Source organism: Malaya genurostris, chromosome 2 (assembly GCF_030247185.1).
Source record: "Malaya genurostris strain Urasoe2022 chromosome 2, Malgen_1.1, whole genome shotgun sequence".
In the NCBI taxonomy this organism is placed as follows: Eukaryota; Metazoa; Arthropoda; class Insecta; order Diptera; family Culicidae; genus Malaya; species Malaya genurostris.
Window position 1 is genome coordinate 90,702,653 of NC_080571.1, and position 19,722 is coordinate 90,722,374.

Genomic DNA, 19,722 nt, shown 5'->3' on the forward strand with positions numbered 1-19,722 from the left:
GTCTATTATTAATGATATTCTGAGCAAACTGATTTAAATCATGAAAATGTTTATGAGATTTACTCACAAATTCATCACTAACAGGCATAGTCGCATGAGAAGTAATGTTCCATGAATTTCGGGATTTCTTAATCATGGTACCGGCAATGGATTTGTATCCGTGCGAAAGTTTAACTAAATATTCTTTAAATAATGCTTTATAATGTAAAAAAATGTTTGAATAAATTTGCTTAAGCTGTTTCTCCGTAATAAATTAGAAGAAAAGTGTTTTTTGATTCAAATTATCCCTTATTCCCCCTTAAATTTACAATCTTTTCAGTTAAAATAAATTATCTCATCATTTATAATAACTTTAATTTTGATTGATATTTCAACTCACGCTTTCATTTGTTAAAATCAAACATTTTTGTTTGTTTTTAATGAAAAAAAGATTTCTTTCAAACTAATTCCCAAGGTCATTTTTTAAACTACTTTTGGTCCGATTTAAATTAAATTGACAAGTGCTCTCAAGAGCAGTTAGACTCTTTTATCGTGAGACGATCGAATTATAGGATACTCAAGTTCTGGTATATATATATATAAATTTTTATTGTATCCAATGATTCCGTGCTCCATTAGTCCGATAGTCCGATCTTGCTTTAAATATTTACTGTAAAAAAAGTTATGAATTGCAATGGAGTTTAAGTAATATTATTAATCACCCATACCTACATTTGAATTGTTTAAAAATTTCAAGGAAATGAAAGTAGCAGACAAATTTTCTATTCACAACACGTGTAAACTTTTTTGATTATCAACGGGTGGGAGAAAATCTTTGGTTTATAACAAATATTCTAACAATAAATTTAGTTGTATTACACAAAAAAGGTCATACTTAAAATGAACTACTTTTTTCTTGATATAAAGTGATTGAATGAACAAATACATTGCCAATGACATCAACCTAACTTTTGCTGACATTGAATAGATTGTTAGTTTATTTCCACAATAATATCAGCCGAAACAAATAATTTTTTTCTTAGCCTAGAACAGAATTTCGCTTAAAATCAGGCAGATACATAATTGTTGATGATGAAGGGATAAATTGGTTCAGACCGATCATATTCCAGCTTGAAATGAACAGAAATCAGATTTAAAAATCTAGTGACTGTTTTGTTATTTTAAACTGGTTTCATTCCTCTGTGTGTGGTAGTTCCCCTTAATGAATGATAGATAAACTAAATTGGAACTAAATTTCAAAGACGTTAAAATGTTGATCATCAAGAATTTTTCAATGTAATCGTCTGAAAACAAACAACAGATTGAACAACTATACACTGAGGTCTTTTTTTATGCGGTCTTTTTTCTGCGGTTTTTATGCGTTTTTTTACGCGAATTTTAAGAGTTATGCGGTTTTTTATGCAATTTTTTCAGAGTTATGGAAGTTTTGTTGGTTTTTCAAGCGAATTTTTAAAGTCAGGTGATTTTTTAAGCAAATTATCAGTCTATGACTTTTTAAGTGATTTTCTGAATAATTCTTTTTTTTGTGAGTTTTCAGAGTTATGCGGTTTTTTTTGCGAAGTTTTAGAGTTATGCGGTATGTAAACTCGCATAAAAAAGACTTGAGTGTAATTAACTTTATTCTCACCAAAGAAATTTGTTCGCCGCTGCAAAAAATCAACCTTGCAAATGAAGTCGGAAGATAAATTTTGACTATCGTTAATTCAATGAGATTCTAGTAGTTTTATCTGACCTTTAAAAATGTAAACCAGATTCTACATCTTGAAATGTCACTCCCTATTTCCTATTTGAAGTTTAAAAGTTGAAGTGTAGGATAGCAAAAAGAACCAGAAGGACGTTTTACGGTCATTCATGGATTAATTCGTTATATCTGAAGCCGATGTTTTGAGCATGAATACGAAAGAAAAATATTTCCGTCAACCGCATTCCGTAACATTTCGAGTAGCGTTTTAACCTATACGATATGTCGATATTCTAGCTTATTTTCGCAAGTATTGAACAATTACTCGTACTCTGTCATCTACTTTAGTACATCAAATTCCCCTACTGAGCGATAGAATTTCGCGGGTCCTTAACTCAAATCAGCTAAGAATTAATTTTCTGTTCTGAACCAACCAAACCTTCACCACTTATGTAGTGTACATATATTACATCCGCCCACACTAGCCTTTCGAAACTTCGAAAGCCTGATTATTTCTCACCCATCCCACTCTACTCCGCTGACTATTAATATGAAATAAAGGAAACAAAAGGAGACATAAGAATCAATCCCACAATAAACACACCGGACACTGAGAATGAAAGCCCGAAAACACAGCGATTCTATTTTTCAAAATTGTGTCCTTTCATTACCCACCACCGACGACCCGAGTAAGTAATAAGTCCTGCTATCCTGCTCGGGCGCTGGTCTGCCTGCGATAGTTGATCCCGGTGTTGACCGATATATTGCTCTCCTCAATCAACTACTGTCTCGCTCGACATGCTGGGAGTGTGTGTGTATGTGTATGAATGTGTATACAGCCAGTATACAATCCGAGAGAGAGTGAATAAGCACGGTACCGTTAGTCTTCATCAACGACGAATGCACATACGACGCGACGTACTGAACTGGACCAAACCATGAGTGAGGACCTCCGCTGGTTGACGGTCTGGATCGGTTCTGAGCGATGGTATGAAATGAACGGTCAACGTGGAATGGAACGGAACGAAGGGGAAGTAGTGTGCGAGAGAGGATTTGAATGGGAGAGTGGAAGAGAGAAGGATCACATGTGATTCTAACTCACACATATCCGAAGCAGCTTGTATGCAAGAATGGAAAAAAACTCCGGAACCCCTGACCATTTTTTCGGTCCATTCTCACACATCCGTCGCCGGGAGAGTGAGTGGAAAAAGATATGTGAGTGAGTAGTTTTTTGTGTCCATCCTGCAGCGCAAGCAATCAGCCTCGTCGTTTCTTCTCCTGCTCACACTTGGAAGATCCTGATTTGGTGGGTCTCCCTCTGCATGCCTGCTTGCTTGCTTGCTTGTTTATCTGGCACTGTAGGAGCTGGGCAGTAGAGGTGCGCGCGGTGAAGGTTCTCGAGGGATATTATTATTAGAAACGTATAGCACAGAGTGCGCGGAGAGTGGTGTGTTTGTGTGGTGGCGGTTCCAGCGAGGAGGACGATGGTTTTTCGGAAAAATCTCCCAGTCCAGTCAGTCAGTGCAATCCCGTAGACCGAGTGAGAAACAACACGACGCCGGCCGATGATTGAGTCTTCCGGCGATTGTTGGATCGTTTGCCCACATACACAAACCGTTCGCAGCGAAGGAAAGAGTGAGTGAGAGAGAGAGCCACATACAGGAATAAAAAAAAACGGACGTGCGTGTGTCGTCTTCCGAGAGAATGATACGGGACCACATCAGGACATCAATCGCCCAGGTCGTCAACGCGTGTTCAGAAACAAAAAAGACGTGTCTCTGAGCGGTCGTCGGTCGTTCGGGATTTTGACGGTCGATCGGTTCAACAATATTACGGAAGTGCGATACGTGCCCACCGAGGCTAGATTTGATTGGGTGTCGTTTTTTTTTGGTTCGTTTCTTCTACCGGACGACCACCACGACGGTGAGGATCGGCTCACCCGCAAAAGGATAATAAATTAACAGTGCATTGTTTTAGAAAAAGCCGATCACCCGGTCGGTAGTGCTTCGTGTGATCTTTGCGGTAGTGTTCGTGTTTTGGCAGCAGTCGTTAATTATACCGGTGCTTTTGTGTGTTTTTTCGCTCGTATGAATGAAACATTGCGGAACACTGAATTCGCGCCCAAAATCGTTCCAAACAATAACGTCTCAACGTGCAAACTCAACAATCACCGAAAGTGCCATGAAAAGGATTGCAACCACCGGCAAGTTTAGCAAAACGGAACAAGTGATCTAACCCAGTGATAGCCTCGTGAAAACGTGATTAGATTAGATGAATTATTTTCTGCACAGCGAGTGGTACAACGAGCGGTACAGGAAAATGCTGTCCACCAGCGAGGATGCCGGGTTCTACTCCCACAACCGTGACCGTGAGTGTTGTTTTAGTTTCCTGTTGCTTTTTTGGGATTTTTTTAATGGATTTGAAGTTTTGCATTGACAAGTTGTAGGAAATATTTTGTTTCCGCTTGAGGTTACGATTCGCATTTCGCCGTTCGACTTATGATCTGTGCCACCGAACAGATTTTTTGAATGCGTTTTTGACGCGTGAACAGAATTAAATTAAGAAGAAATGTATGAATCGTGGATTAAAGTGAAAAGCGGGTTCAATTCGATTAAATGTCCTACCGGTTGGATGCTATTTGCTACTGGACGGCTTTTTTCTATTTGTCTATCCGGTATTCCTGCCTGATTTAAAATTTTTTTGATTTTCTCTTGAAAAAAAAATGCTAAATAAATACTGACCCCAAAAGGCAAGTGATATTTTAACTAAATATGCAGTGTAATGTATAATAAATCGTGTAATAAATGTTTATCAGTAACTTTTGACTGTAGTCCTAAGTAAGCGAATCGCATTGTAGTATTCAAACCTGAAAGTTTTTCAAGTGGAAAAACAACTGTGCGGATTTGATTTATTATTTCCGCAACAAAATACCTTTGAATGTCCATGATATCCTTAAGAAAGGAAACCAAAATTTCAATTTGTGTGAGTGTACTGAAAAAGAGATTTTAAAGTATCACTTATGAAATGAACGTTCTCATTCTAATATTCATGCATAGTATTTCATGTTTCCTTGATTCTCTGGAAACAAAATTGAACTTATTTTCGTAGTACAATTTTTACGCAATTTAAAACCCGAAAAAAAATTTTTTTGTGGTTTTTAGCTAAAGAAAAATATATCATTTACACAGTTTGTTAATAGAACGAAGTATTTTTTTTTACCAAGCAACTTTAAAACTGTTGTTGTTTATATTGCTTCGAGCCACATACGGTTGAAAAAAATTTTAACATCCGACGGAATGAAAAAAATTTCTGCTTATAAAGATATTATCTAAACTAAGTACATAAGCCGTACACATTAGATTGGTTTTTAAATTTAGTGTATCAAGAAAATAACTGGTATAATGCTTCTCAGTTCGTAAATTTTTAAAATATAATAATGTTGAGAATTTTCAAACCCCCGTGTTTTTCGTTATCGAAATTTTCGTTTGCTAGAATTCATGATTTGTGGATATTTTTTGTTCTTTTCATACGATTCGGCTTCGACTTATCAGTGCGATGAAATTCCAACCCGACTGAGCAGTTCAACATCAACTGCTAGGCAGACGAAACGTAAATCAATTCTTCTGTGAGTGCCACTTTCGGATATTCACACCGAATTCAATAAATAAAATTAAACCTTCAACTTGATATACTTTTTTAGGCAAACTTCTATGCAAATAACTAGAGTCTCGAGGTACTATCTGTTAGATATCTATATATTATTCATTTTTTTGCATTTGTTTTTCGCTTTGGTTTCGTTTTATCAATGCAGGTCTGTTTAAGTTGAATTGTTAGTATAACTTAGCAGTTCATCTAAATCCTTTTATTTCTGTTCGTCCCCCTTTCTTTTATTTAAACATGAAGATAACCTTTTTTATGTCTGAGAGAACTTTGAGATTATTGTTTGCATATCCAGCTTCAGGAATGTTTGAATCAGTTTAAGTTTGTAAAAAGAAAACACATCTCTAATCTGAATTGATCGTAAAATGTGAGGGAATGTTTCTAACTCAAAATAAACCGAGTTTATTCGTTTTTTTTCTTGGAGCAACTGACTGACGTATTCGTTTCAGTATGTTGCATTTTGAAAACAGATTCTAAAACTTCAACACAAAATGCTTACCACAGCTTCACATGTCATACCAAACTTGGATTATGATTATCCTTAATAAATTCTAAAAACAAGCCAGTTCAGTGTTTTTATTAACTGAAATATGATTTTTCCTAAGGTAATAGACATCAGTTACCGCGAAAGTTTTTTTCATACATTTTCTTTTATTATTCTCATCTATTTTTCATAGTTCGTCTAATTTATCTACACTTCAATTCTTCATCAAACACTATTTATAAGGTATTGATAAAAGTTTAGGAGGCTCAGTAATAATAGAAATAGTGAATCCTATTAATAAATCCGAATGCAATCTCATTCATAGGTCTGTTTTTTCTCCTGAGCCAGAAGATTATTTTATATTGAGTACCTTCCACTTAATAATAGAAGAAATCTGTTAATTTGTAAATTTGAGGTGAACAAAAACTAAATTGCTTGAATTTGGTACCATTACATAATACATATTTCTACATACTAAGCCCTCTAAAACCTACTCAAACATTGGCGTGGATGATTGATAAATCCTAGTTGTGGCTAGAGATCATTGAATATTTCAATTATTAGTTAATTTGCAAAAGATGAGCTTACAGATTGCTAATTCAAAACTAGAATTTTCTCTGTCCTTTAATGGCATTTGAATGACAATATTAATGACTAGGTTGAATACGGATTCCTCAATTTCATTTTATTGAATTGAAGTGTCACTGTTTCGCCTTTGTTTGTTCTGTGACAACAATGGAAAAAAATGAACCGAAGAAAGGTTGAATAAATTCTAAACTCACTTGAAAACTGGTAAAAAATTTTACCGGTTCAGTGCATAGAATGTATACAATTTCGATAATACATAACTATTGTAGTCATTTTTTTTTTGTTATTCCAAAAACTAAAATCAGTATTTGCTGACTGATATTAACACTTAAAAGACGTCAACTATGCAGCACATTGGTGGTGAGGGGATTATGAACACGATTCCGTAACGCCACCACGATAGCTTGCGGTGGCTAGCGTAATCACGTTGCTCCATAGAAGTCGCGCTTGTATACAAGTTTGGGCGAACGTGGTAACATTCTCAGGTCACGTATTCGATGTTCGCGAAAAACAACGTATCATTCTTGATCTAAATTTCGACAATGGGTTGTGAGTCTTCTGTAAAAAATTTAACGATGAAGTTTGTTTATTTATATATGACAAGAGAATTCACAATTTTAGCATCTTATCTCGTACTACCGTGAGTACGAGATAAGCGCTATCACACATTTTGACTACGCTTGATTGCTAACAGATGTTTCAGTCGCTCTCAACACTCTTTTGGAATGACGTTTACTGCCAAATAGTAAGGCCTTTCATCATTATTAATGCTTGAAGCTCTGAGTAAAGCCTTGATACTATTTTCAGATGAGGAGCTTAACCTCTAACTGACTCTAAAAAATATTCCAGTTCGAGGCTCAAACTAATGAAATCTGGCTTACGAGAACATTGTATTACCTACAGGGCTAACAACTCAGCTGTTTGATATTTAATTTTATTATGAACCATTTACAACAGAAACGGCAATGAGGATTATGAAACTTATAGAACTACCCGGCAATCGACCAAAATGCGAATGGCTTAGTTTGGTCCTGCAACGTCTGGAATTTGGACCTGCAAAACAAAATCGGAACATTTGGTCGCAAGTTCCTTTATTGGCTATTTTACAATTGGCTTTCCTGAAATCGTAGTAGACTCTGTTATCTTTGATCTATAATCCTCAAAAAAAAGAAGATTTTTCGGTGGAAACTATGATATAATGTTTCCAAACACTGTGTTTTATAGCAATCCCAAACGAATTATAAGTTTAAAAAGTTGCGGAAAAAATCCCTGAAATAATACTCCGACCTGCCAAACTGATCTGCCATTAAGCTACCCTGGAAAGGGGGAAAAGGCATTCCACGAATACACGAACCTGTGTTATTGATCGCCGTCAAGCGATAATATATCTATTCATCATTGCTTCCAATTCACATTTGTTAAACTGTAAAGGAAAAATGAGAATTTCCTAGCTGGGTTGGAGTGAGTAATGTATTCGTAGTTCACTGGTTTATTTTCAGTTCGTAGAATTTAAAAGTATATTTTATCCCTTCCTTTTTATAGCTGAAAAGTTATCACTTGGGACTGAACACTGAAATATTAACAATATCAAATTGAATCATATAAAATGAGATATACGTTTAAATTCAACTTCCTTTATTTCACTACAATTGATGAGAATCAGCTAAGTTATTTGCGAGAGGTGTAAGCTTCATTTCATTTCTTTATATGAAACTGCTGGAACAAGTGTGACATCTATTCCAATCGATTCGGTATTTTTTAGATGTAACGGTTTTAACGAATGAATGTTCCATAGCTTATGACACACTTCACCTCACAAACCGTTTTTAAAATAGAATTGTTTCTTCAAGACTTGGCAAATCTTCTTGCTTCGAAAATAACAAACATTTAAATAGCACATCGAATACGTTATTACCAATATGCCTCTAAATTGGTAAAATTTGTTATTTGTGTAACGAAAAACTTTCAAAATATACATTACTCTGATTCGTTCTACATTCATATATGCAGGAAATGTAATCCGTATTTTAATGGTACAGATAATTATTAATCTAATCAATAAAAGTTTATCAGGATACTTGTAATCGGTTGGTACAAAAGCTTAACAGGTTTTGTGTTCACTGGAGGCACAGTGCATGTTTGATGACAACTTAATTCCAGTAGGGTTTTTCCTGCTCAGGTAATGAAAGGTTTTTCTGAAATCGTATCCCTTCGATGGCTATCGATGGGGATATAGTTTGAGTTTGCTTGAATATATTTGAGAAGTCATTTCAACTTCGCTCGCTTGTTGGTCTTGTGTAGGTGTTTTGGTTACAAGTAAATTTTTTGAAGCTTTGTGAATTTGATTTTTACCATACTTCTATCATAGAGAACAGATGTCCAAGTACAAAATACGGTATAAATCTCCGTTACATGATACATTGCACACATGAACTATAATTGCATGCAAGCTCGAACACAAGAGCACATAAGAGATTGCTGAGCTGCCTGAAGCGCCTCTATTGGCGAATTGCTACATGGTGATTAATTTGTCCTCTTTGAAATCTCTACATGTGACAGAACATTTGAAAAGTGTGCTTGAATTCCGAACTCTTTTTTGGGAAGTGAAAAAACTATCGTTCATAACAGACCGTTTAATGCTGTATCAGATATCAGATTCCTGAGGAAACAAACTTGGGTTCAACTTGTTTTTAAAATCGTTTCTGTAAGTTGCACGATTTCAACTGTTTTTTATCAGTCTTTAAACGAACAAAGCATTCATACAATACAAATTCAATGATACCAATAATATCAACAGATTGACCTAGGATTTAAACATTTTTTTTTTGTCGTAGCTCGCATCAATTTATCATATGCCATCTGTGACCTTTGATTGAATGAGTTGATCCTTCAGTTTGCATTGTATGGAAAAGAACTCATTCCACAGTGCCCTCTCGTGTTCTAAACTAGTTCTGCCCTTTCCTGCTTTGGCAGTATTCTTCGGTGAAAAACTTTACCCATCCACGGAACGCAGCTCCGGGTGACACCTTTTATCCGTGTAATTTTCCAATCAGATACGCCCGTTAACAGCAATCGGAACGTCAACAAATCGACATCTGACAATCGTTCCCGCGGTTGGACACGCGTTACACCGATAACACCCGCTGATTGGAATCGATTTTGTCCCGCCAATGCCCCATCCGATCCGTTCCGCCCTTTCTTCTAGCCATTGACGACCAAACTGTTCGGGTTCGGGGTTCGGGCGGTCGCACAACGTTCCAGCTGCTGGTGGTACCGAACCGTCATACGGACTGCTGCCCTTACTCGCGCCACTATCAATCAATAGGTGAGAGTGTTCGATACCCGCAGGGGGACAGCGTCAAGCGCTTTGGTTGGTCCCAGTCAAGTCAGGCGGCAAAAGGTGTCCATTTGCGACACCCACGCATTGCTGCTAGGTAGGTGTTTCAACGGTTTTTCAGTCAGTCTCTCTCTCTCTCGCCACAAATGATTGCAAGCTGCTGGTCGGTCCGACGGTCGCACCGGGACGGCGCATCGTGGGTTAGATATTAGTGTGATACATTTGTTTTGTTGACACAGTGATAAGGAGACCTGGTCCAGGTTGCGTGATAAACAACGGGGCCCTTTGTACGGTTCGTGTCACAGTAGGGAATTCCTAGGGAAACGCAGGTTCCGTCGTTGAAAAAAACTCGTGTTGAGTACAATGCTTGCCCGTAACTGACCCAAATCTTCGCACAGGTTCCATCAACAATAGCGCGAGGGCAAACAAATGAGCAACAAAGTGGCAGCCTGTTCTGTGCGGGTGAACGGGCCATTCTGGTTTACCACCTCCACACGGATGGCGCTGTTTTTTTTCTTCGCTTCGAATGTTCAGGTCTGTTGATTTGATAAGAGACTTTGACAAACGTCCGACCGTTGGTGACACCACACGGCTCAGGCATTATGAATGTGTATGTGTGTGTATGGGGAAATATAGATACACATAGCCCGGCTAATGCAAATATGTTTGTCCAAAAGAGACCAGGTCCAGTCGAGACAATAACAGAACCTTTTTTTCTTCTCGGTTGATAAGAGTTCGACCGACTCGGAAGGTTCCAGGGACGAGGTTACCGCGCTTCCTCCACGCCAAACTAACGATAATGTCCGCCTACGAGATAGTGCAAATATCGAGTTACCTTTCGGTTTTATTTCTGTTCACCCTTACCAACACCAACCGGTGCTTGCTTCCATGTGGAACTTTCAATATTTGCACTATGATTATTCAAATTTACGACAGGGCGATTTAGGTGAGCTTTTTTTTTTCTTCTTGTACCACTCGATTGGCCGTCCGCCCGTGCATACACATTTGCTGAATACCCAAGGCCTGTCCTTTGATAACGGCCGCTAACTAGACCGGTGATCCAGTTTCACCTGTTCCGATAGCGGGGCGACGTCAACCGGAAATCATCGCTGAACGGTGACACATTACGCCATCCTTGACTCGCATTTGTCGCATTCACCCCGCAGTGAAAGTGAAGCCTAGCACAATATTCTAGCATGTAGTTACTCTAATTCTGTTATCGTCCATACAAACATCGCCAACAAACAACAACCAACCGCCAACGCTAGCTAGTCTGGTTGGTGGCCCTTTTGGACGACGCCCGGAGGCCAGTGTACGACAGCGACAGCAACGACGACGACTACGACGTATGACATCCGGGGAGGTAGCAGTTCACCGCGTCCAAATTGGACATATTTCAGTTCCAGTGAACGCCATAATCACTGGAAATAGCCGGCAGCCGACCGATCTCCCTCTCTCCCGTAGCGAAACGGACGTCGATTGACAGGAGCAACCGTGGACCAATATCATTTACAACTTCCTAATCGAATTTGGGACGTTATTTTTTTCTGTTGTCCTCCGCCCTGGTTGGTTTGGTCCATCTGCTAGACCCTCACCACTCGGGCTGTTTCCGATTTCAATCAAAATCTTTATGAATAAATAAATAAATAAATATGTACGGTTTGAAGGTTGCAAAAGAAAGACTTTCTTTCTCCTAGGCCAGAAGTGTCAGGGGGTTGGAAGCAGGAAAGGAAACTCTCGCTTTCATTCATCCCTCATTGTTTGATTATGAACCGATATGAATTTTTATAGTCGCGTGTGTATCGCCCAAATTTTGTGTACACCTCCTTACCGTTTTCTTTTTTGTTAGTTACCAGCAAACGAAATAATACTGGGTAGCGGGAGGGTGTGGTGGTTTTCAGCAAAACCACAGTGCTAAAATTTGCTGACAGGCTCATTACACGTATCATTCCGGCACCGATCCCATTCCCGTTCCGTAATTTTTTCATCGAAAGTCAATCACATCAAATCGACTTGTAGTGGGTTGTAAACCGGGTTTTTGTGCTGTCCTCATCAGGAAGAGGAGATTTAGCGAAGGAATTCGCGAAACGAAAAATTAATATCACGTTGGCGATGTCGCCAACGTCGCACGGTGGGTGAGTTCGGTACGAATGGTGGTCACGATGTACAAATCCGCACAGCGTCAGAAACGCGTCCTAAACATGTTACGTTCGAACACATTGGCCGTATTCCGTACACACCAGTGCAGTGTCAATAACAATCCAAACGAACCCGATACCGATCAGCCAATTTCACGAGCATAATGAGAGTTCTGAGACATGCTGGATTCCGTAGAACGGTGGCTCTCCCTGCCGCAACGACGAAACAGACAATTGGTTGGGTGTTAATAAAATTTTATCGTCGGCAAGAACTCCGTTAACGGCTTCCCGTCTCTGACCGAATTGCCCGATTAAAAGACAATCGTCGACGCAATTTCCAGCGCACCCTTCCAATCGCGTCCCGAATGAGTTTCCCTCTTTTCCTAGCCGAAAATAGCGAATAAAAATACACAGCTTCAACGCAACTAGCAGTGGCCGAAATCCTTTCGCATCCCCACCGTCAACCGTCCGACAACAACAGCAATAGAAACCAATGTCCTTGTGTATAAATAATAAAAATCAGCATTATAACTCTAATAGCGGATGTCAAGCAGTTGACCGTTAAAATCGGAAGGAAACCCCGTCGCCGCGTCCTGTCACCGATTCTTGGTTTTTTTTTTTCGTTCTTACTCTAAATAAGTCAGCCCGCGGTGACCGAACCCGCCTCCACAACATTATATTTGGTCACGGATTAGCACCCCTCAGGCAAACCGCACATACCGAGTGGCATATTTCCTAACAAATGTACTTTCGGCTTCCACTCACATTGGGCTGGACTGGCTGGGTAGAGGCAGCGGAAGCAAGCGGGACTGGGTGAAACGGGTTTTATTTGTCGTTGATAACAAAAAAAAAACCTCAAGCATCGATCTCAAACATTGTAGCGTTCGCCGGGGCAGCGGTCGGTTCCAACAAGTTTTCTCCTGCTCCTTAACAGATCAAGGATAAGTGGCCGCCTTCGGATGACGACGACGACGACGACAACAGCAGCAACAGGAACAGCATCATCGACAGCGGCGGCGGCGGCGGCGGCGGCTGTTTTCTTTGAGCTTTATTCGATTCGATTCGAGAACTCTTCAGGCCGAGCTTTAATCCAATCTCGGATTCGATCCGATCCTCTCCACATGCGAGGATCGGGTTTACAGTTGCAATTGCAACAACTGCAACCAGCTGTTGTCGCTGGATGATTTGCAGTTGCAGTTTTTGTTAGAGTTTTCGTATGCCACTCGAGCAGGGAACATTTTTTTTTATTCTTGTCGGAATACAACGGGACACAATACATGCTTCTCGTTGCGGTGCCAACTTTGACATTTCGTGTTTTTTTCTCTCTAAACTTCGAGTGCTCCAGCAGTGCTGGAATGCATTTCGGGGCGGGGGAATGTTGAATGTAATTGCTCCAAAGAAAAAAGGTTTTCCTATGGGAGATGATTGGACAGCAAATCTTTAATTGCTCAAAGTTTTAAAGGGTTTTAACCTTTTCGTTGTTCGTCGGTCGGTCGGTCGGGTCAGAAAAACCTTCCGTTCCATCACTGCGAACGTTGTGAACTGTGTTTTGGTAGATGGCAGGCAAGATCATACGCCTCGCGGTATGTCCACCCTCTCACAAATGTTAATTAAAAGTTGATGAAAGGCCAACGAAAAAACTATTACTTTCTCGAAGGAAAAATACTAGGATTCTACATTCCAGTTCGCAACTCGGCCTTTCGTTTTAACAGATTCCGTAGCCGATTCGTAACAATTGTATGGCTAGTGCTCCGATCCTACGCACACTACACGGATAAAAATCTATTACTGGTATCATGATTTTTAATCATGAAATCATGAACCATGCCTTCTCATGAAATTTCATCAGCAAAATGATTGTTATTATGAACATTTTCATGAAAGATGTGTTATTGTTCATGATATCAATCGTTTTGCTCGTGAAATCATGACTTATTATTCATGATAGACATGATTCATGATTTCATGATTTTCAATCATGGTACCGCCAATGGATTCTTACCCGTGTAAGAATCTTTCAAGACACATACATACGACAGTTGCTTTTCTACTATTCGTAAGTTGTAACAGTTCAACTTCATGCTGATCTAATATTTTCCAAGATAAATGGCCACCTTTTATCGCAACAAAAATGTTCAATTATCCAATGGTCCAAATAGTTTCCCCATGACAATGTTATGTCGTTTTCGCTTGACACACCTAGAACTATCCCGGGGTAGAAATTTCAAACAGATATTGTTTCGAAAATGTTTGGTTCGTACTTGGCAACGAGTGGAAGTCAGGAAACCCAAAAATAGATTCGAAATTGACTCGAATTTCAGTTCGAATCGCTTTGAAGCTAGCTCCAAACTGGTTCTACAGGGTATCCCACGAAAAATTTCGAATTGAAAAAAGAAATAACAAAAAATACGATTTGATAGATTTCAATGATTATATATTAATTTGAAAGGTTGATTCATGAAATTTGTATGAAAAATGGTTTCGTTCAAATGACTCCCACAGCTGGCTTGGCAGTAGCCAATCTGATCCACCCAATTTTTAAGTACATTTTCAATTGTTTCTGGCCTTATGTCATCAATAGCAACTTGAATTTTTGTGCTTGAGGTCTTCAATTGTTTCTGGGTGGTTAGCGTAACATTTATTTTCAACCGCTCCTCAAATAAAATAATCCACCGGCGTCAAATCGCATCTTCTCGGAGGTCAATTCACATCACCGTTTCTGCTGATTATTTGATATTCAAAGATTGTTCGCAGAACATCAATTGTTTCGTTGGCTGTGTATCACGTAGTACCGTTCTGTTGAAACCAAACATTTTTCATAAATAAATTTCATGAATCAACCTTTCAAATAAATGTATAATCATTGAAATCTATCAAACCCTTTTTTATTGCATTTTTAAATTCGAAATTTTTCGTGGGACACCCTGTACTTAAGTACTTGTTTCAACTCAAATTCTACTGGAAACATATGTAACCAAAACTGAGTAATACCCTTTCTACTCACTTTTAAGTAGATATGGCTTAGCGAAAGAGAGTTACTTTAGATTCAATAGATTGGTATTTAGAAGTAAGCGTGCATGACATCTATTTGTCAGTGCAGATTGAAAGAATTAAACGCTGAATATTATTTTATACGAAGAAAGAGGGAACAATCCCGGAATGATCCAGTAAATGATCAAAAGTAAACAAAGAGAATCTGTCAGTTGGTGATGTAAATTTTTGAGAAAGTCAGCAACACTTTCTCTCTCTGTCTTCTTTTGAAACTCTCAACGAATGAGAATGTCATATCATGTTAGTGAAACAACTATTTCTTTGGTTTTATAGGTAGCTAAGCGTTTTGTTGTTTTAGACAAACGAGATTTTTTATTTCGTGTGCGATCTAAATTTTGGATACAGTCATTTCAAATTTTAACCAAAAATATACACAAAAACACAAAAGTACTCATTATTTGACTATTTTTACACTCTGATCCTAGTTGAACTGTAGTCTGAATTGTTTTTTTTTAACTTAATTTGAGTAGTTAGAATTCTTTCTTCCATTCGCTACTGCCAGTGTTGTCAGAAAAAAAGAGCGAAACCATCCAACCGGAAAAGTTTGGTTCAATAATTTAAAATCAAGTATTCATCTCGGATTTTAGTCATTGGAACCCAATAGTTAAGTAAATACACCTTGCTTTTGAATAGGTGTAATTGGTATTTCAGTATATTTAGGCATGAGGATTCAATATGTTTAAGCTTTTTGGAAACTACTGCCTCAAAATTGGTTAGACTGTACTCCAAATACCGATAGTTTTCTGATTCTGTGTAAGCAGGACGGAACCACCTCTTATCTAAATTGTTATCACCTACTAGACGAAATAAGCTTGGATTGTGAATAAAGGCGAATAATGCTTTTCTAAAATGTATGATATTTAAAGAAAAAAAATATTACCGCGTTGTTAATATTTTCATTGCCTCATTTAACGATAAACATCGCAAATGAACAACTGAATGCAGTAATTTGAATCGATTAACACTCCGATTATTTTTGAATCAGTTTTCGCTCCAAATTTGTTTGCCGGTTGCCGAATTTCTTACAAGCGAGTCGTCCTAACGAGTCGTCACCAACATATCTCGATGAACATTAGAAATGGTCCCAAGTTCAAATGCAAGCTTCTCTTTGTTCACTTTCTCTTTCAGTTATTACGATATATTCCGTTAATTTCCAATAAATTCTACAGTGCAGATCGAAAGTCGATGGTTTAAGTCATTACTCTACGTGAAGTGTTAGGGTGAAGCCAGAGAGAAAGCGACACGCGACGCGAAGCGAAGCAATACGAAACTTGATAGATCGCACGGAGTCGCACGGCAGAGCTCCGTCCATTCAAGTTCAGCAGAAAAATGTCAGAGTGAGTGCTATGCGATCGGTCAGTAGTCGTTTCGCAACGCATCGAGTTCACTCTGACATACTTGTCATTTTTCTACTGAACTTGAATGGACGGAGCTCTGCCGCGCGACTCCGTGCGATCTGTCAAGTTTCGCTTCGCGTCGCGTATCGCTTTTTCTCTGGCTTCACCCTCAAATGAAAGGATAGCTGATTGTACCGTAGAGAAAGTAAACATAGAGAAACTGTCATTTGCACTTGGAACCTTTTCTAATGTTCGTTTGCAATTCCTAAAAGCGCATAAATCTTCCTTTACTGGATCAGGGCTTGATAAAGGCATAGGCAAAGTAGGCGGTCGTCTAGAGCACTAAGATCTAGGTGGCGCCGGATTTCTGAAATTGAGAAAACAGTTTTTTATTTTTCTTGAATTTTTCCAATGTGGAAAATGAAGTATGCGATTTTGGCGAACGGAATTTTTAACACATTGAAGGTATACGTTAAGAATTCAAACAATAATGGATCATTTTTATGATTGATGATCCTTTGCGGGACGATCAATTCGGTATAGATTGCAGAGATTCACAACATAATTTGCCTACACCAAAAATGTACCTTGAACCGGCCCTGTATTCGATGGTAGACCATTGAAAAATATAAAACATTTCGTGATGGAACTAGTACCGTTTGGTTTGTGCTAAATTAAATAAAATTAAATAATTTTTAGGCAGTGTATACAAAAACAAATTAAACGCAGATATGTCAGGGTGGTCGATTTGACAAGGGATTCATTTGCAAAGCGAATGTTGACGGATGGTTTTTTGGGGTTATAATTACAGACTTTTAAGAATTTTCATCAAAGTCTATAGTTTTTACAATTATGCTTTTATTGTTCACTAAACCGATATATTTTATCAGTCTCTACTTCAAATCTTCAGATATTTTTTAGTAGACTGAGAAATCCTTCATTGAGAAATTTGGCATACATAGTCAAGACCAGAGATGCCAGGTTCACAGATTAATCTGTGATCTTCTCAATGTGTTGCACAGATTTTGCTAAGGACAACACAGTGAAAATGAATGAGTTTCGAGACCTCTTTATGGGAAAGTTGGAGGGAAAGATATTATGGGAAAGTGTACACAGATTTTACACAGACTGAGTTTTGATTCGATCTAAGATTTTTGAAGAAATGACCTGGCATTCTTGGTCAAGACATGCGTTTTCAGAAATGATTGTTTTTTACACAATTTCCGATTAATTTGATTATGTTTCACGCGATAACAAATTGATCTAGGAAGTCTGTTAGTCATAAATGCTAACTACTCACCAGCATTTGGTGAAATTTAGTTTATAAAAAATGTTTCTAATAGAAACACAAAACCCAACCAGCTGAACATTCTCCATTTCAATGAGAGCCTCCATCTGTCGGGAGTTCTGCTCGAAATGGGATGACAATGATTGACCATTATTCGTTCTGCACCAATTGTGAGTCCTGTCATCCCTTCTACTACAAGCGAATCGAGCTAAAAATTTCTTTTATTCATTTGTTTCGGTTATCGATTGATAAATGAAATGTTAAACCCCTAATTTCCAGCATTTGTCGTACTACAGCTGGAAGCAATTCTAGCATCGTCCCGAATGATTCTGTTTGCCCATTGCCACATAATTCAGCAGCGGCATAATAGCCTAATCCAATTCGATCCAACCACAGTTTTTAAGGTAATCGGCTAGCGCGGTTTCGCTGGCACCGAAAATCCATTATATGCTGTTTCGCAAACCATCGCCGTCGGGATGGAAAAATATTCTCAATGAACTGTAAAACTACCCCCGCGGTAAATTCTATAGTTTCGATTTCCAATCACTGTCAAAAACTTCTCTGCTGCGTTCGTACGGATAATACCGTTTTCGGGGAAGCACATTCAAAGGTAATCGACGAGAAGGCATCAATTATATCCCTTGTCGATTCTCCTCTGGTTATTGGGTTTTGGTTTGCTTCTCCCACCAACCCCCTGGTTCGTGCTCACTAAACGCACTCTCACACACCACACCCGGCTCCGGCTGCGGCTCCCGTATTGGCTACCGGTCCGCTCTCTCTTTTATCTGTTTGCTTTATTTTTAAAATTTTCGACCGATTCTCTTTCTCATATGTTTCGGTTTCGGTTTCGGCTTACACCCCTTGCCCGGGTGCACCGGTTCGGTCCGATATTGGTCACTGTCCGAAGATTGGTGGACGCCCATTTTTCGGCGACCGGCAGTCCCTCTGCTCTCTACGACCATTCCTTTCGTTTCGGTTTCCTTCTGTTATCCTTTTTTTCGGCTCTGCCTTTGAGACGACAACCGAAGATTACCGAAGTGGCTGTATTGACCGTTGGTCAGCGCGGTCGGACTACGACTTTCAATCGTGAGCTAACGAGGGGTGATTCGGTGTGTAGGACTCGGAAGATTTATTGCTTCAAGGGTGTTTGGTTGGTTGTGGTGGAAATGTAATTGGACGTGTGGCTTCAATGCTAATTAAATTGAACGAATTTGTGACACGATGGACAGTTGATGGTGATTTGGCCTGCGGCGTTGCTATGACTTTCCGCTTCGTTGCTTAGTTGCGGGAGTTGGTGTGCAAATATCACACGAAAAAGCCTAATCCCGCATTCGCATTGCTTCGGGGGATTATTTGCTCTACATCTATATGTTTTAATAGCATCACCCCCTCCGCCGTCTCGAAACCATCCACGGCAGCATCAGGCAGCAGATGGATATAGATTTCCACCGCAAAAGCCACAGCCTGCCTCGTTCGACTTCAGACAGCTCTAGTTTTATTAATATAATGACGCAAGTGGCCGCTTTACTCGGATCGATGTTTGCACTCGGTCGGTCGGTAGCAGGTTGTGTCCCTCGACTAATTCGACTTTATTTGCTTGTTGTTTTGCCCATTTGGCGAAACTTGACAAACTTGTGTTTGCTTATCGGCTAATCTAGATTGTTCTTTTTGTCGTCAAGCAAGACAGCGGTTCCGGTTCCAATTTGTGTCATTACTCAAGTCTGCGGCACCAGGATCACACTGTCCGTTTTGGAGGTTACACCAAAAAGGACCAGCCCGGGAAGGAAAAAAAACAATGCCATATCGCGCGAATCGCCGCCTGACGACGGCGGGTTCATTTATCAAATTATTGATAGTTTTGGCATCCCTTTCGCACGCTTCGGTTGGCAACGGACGCGATAAGCGCGTCCGAACGGGACCGAAAAAAAATAGCTTCCGGAGAATCGATATATCCGGAGTTTTCCCATCGAGCCAGAATTAATCTAATAAATATACGTTTGCGAGCAGCAGCTTCGACAACGACAGCTACTCTGGTCGCCCCGTGTCCCTGAGTGCGCCTGATGTAATGGACTTGTGGACCGGCACAGTTATAAAACAAAGGGCACCCGAAAGGAGAAAAACAATACGGAAACTGGGAAGGCCACCGGCAGTAGCAGCA

General features: G+C 39.3%; 1 protein-coding gene across 1 annotated transcript in view; it reads left to right on the forward strand.

The window, feature by feature from the left end:
- The first annotated feature begins 3,195 nt into the window (after positions 1-3,195).
- LOC131432909 (B-cell lymphoma/leukemia 11A) overlaps positions 3,196-19,722 on the forward strand; it is a 42,791-nt gene continuing 26,264 nt past the window's right edge. Inside the window, exon 1 of the mRNA XM_058599487.1 lies at positions 3,196-4,049. Coding sequence (XP_058455470.1) covers positions 3,953-4,049 — 97 coding nt within the window. The 5' untranslated portion in view covers positions 3,196-3,952. The remainder of the gene's footprint in view (positions 4,050-19,722) is intronic.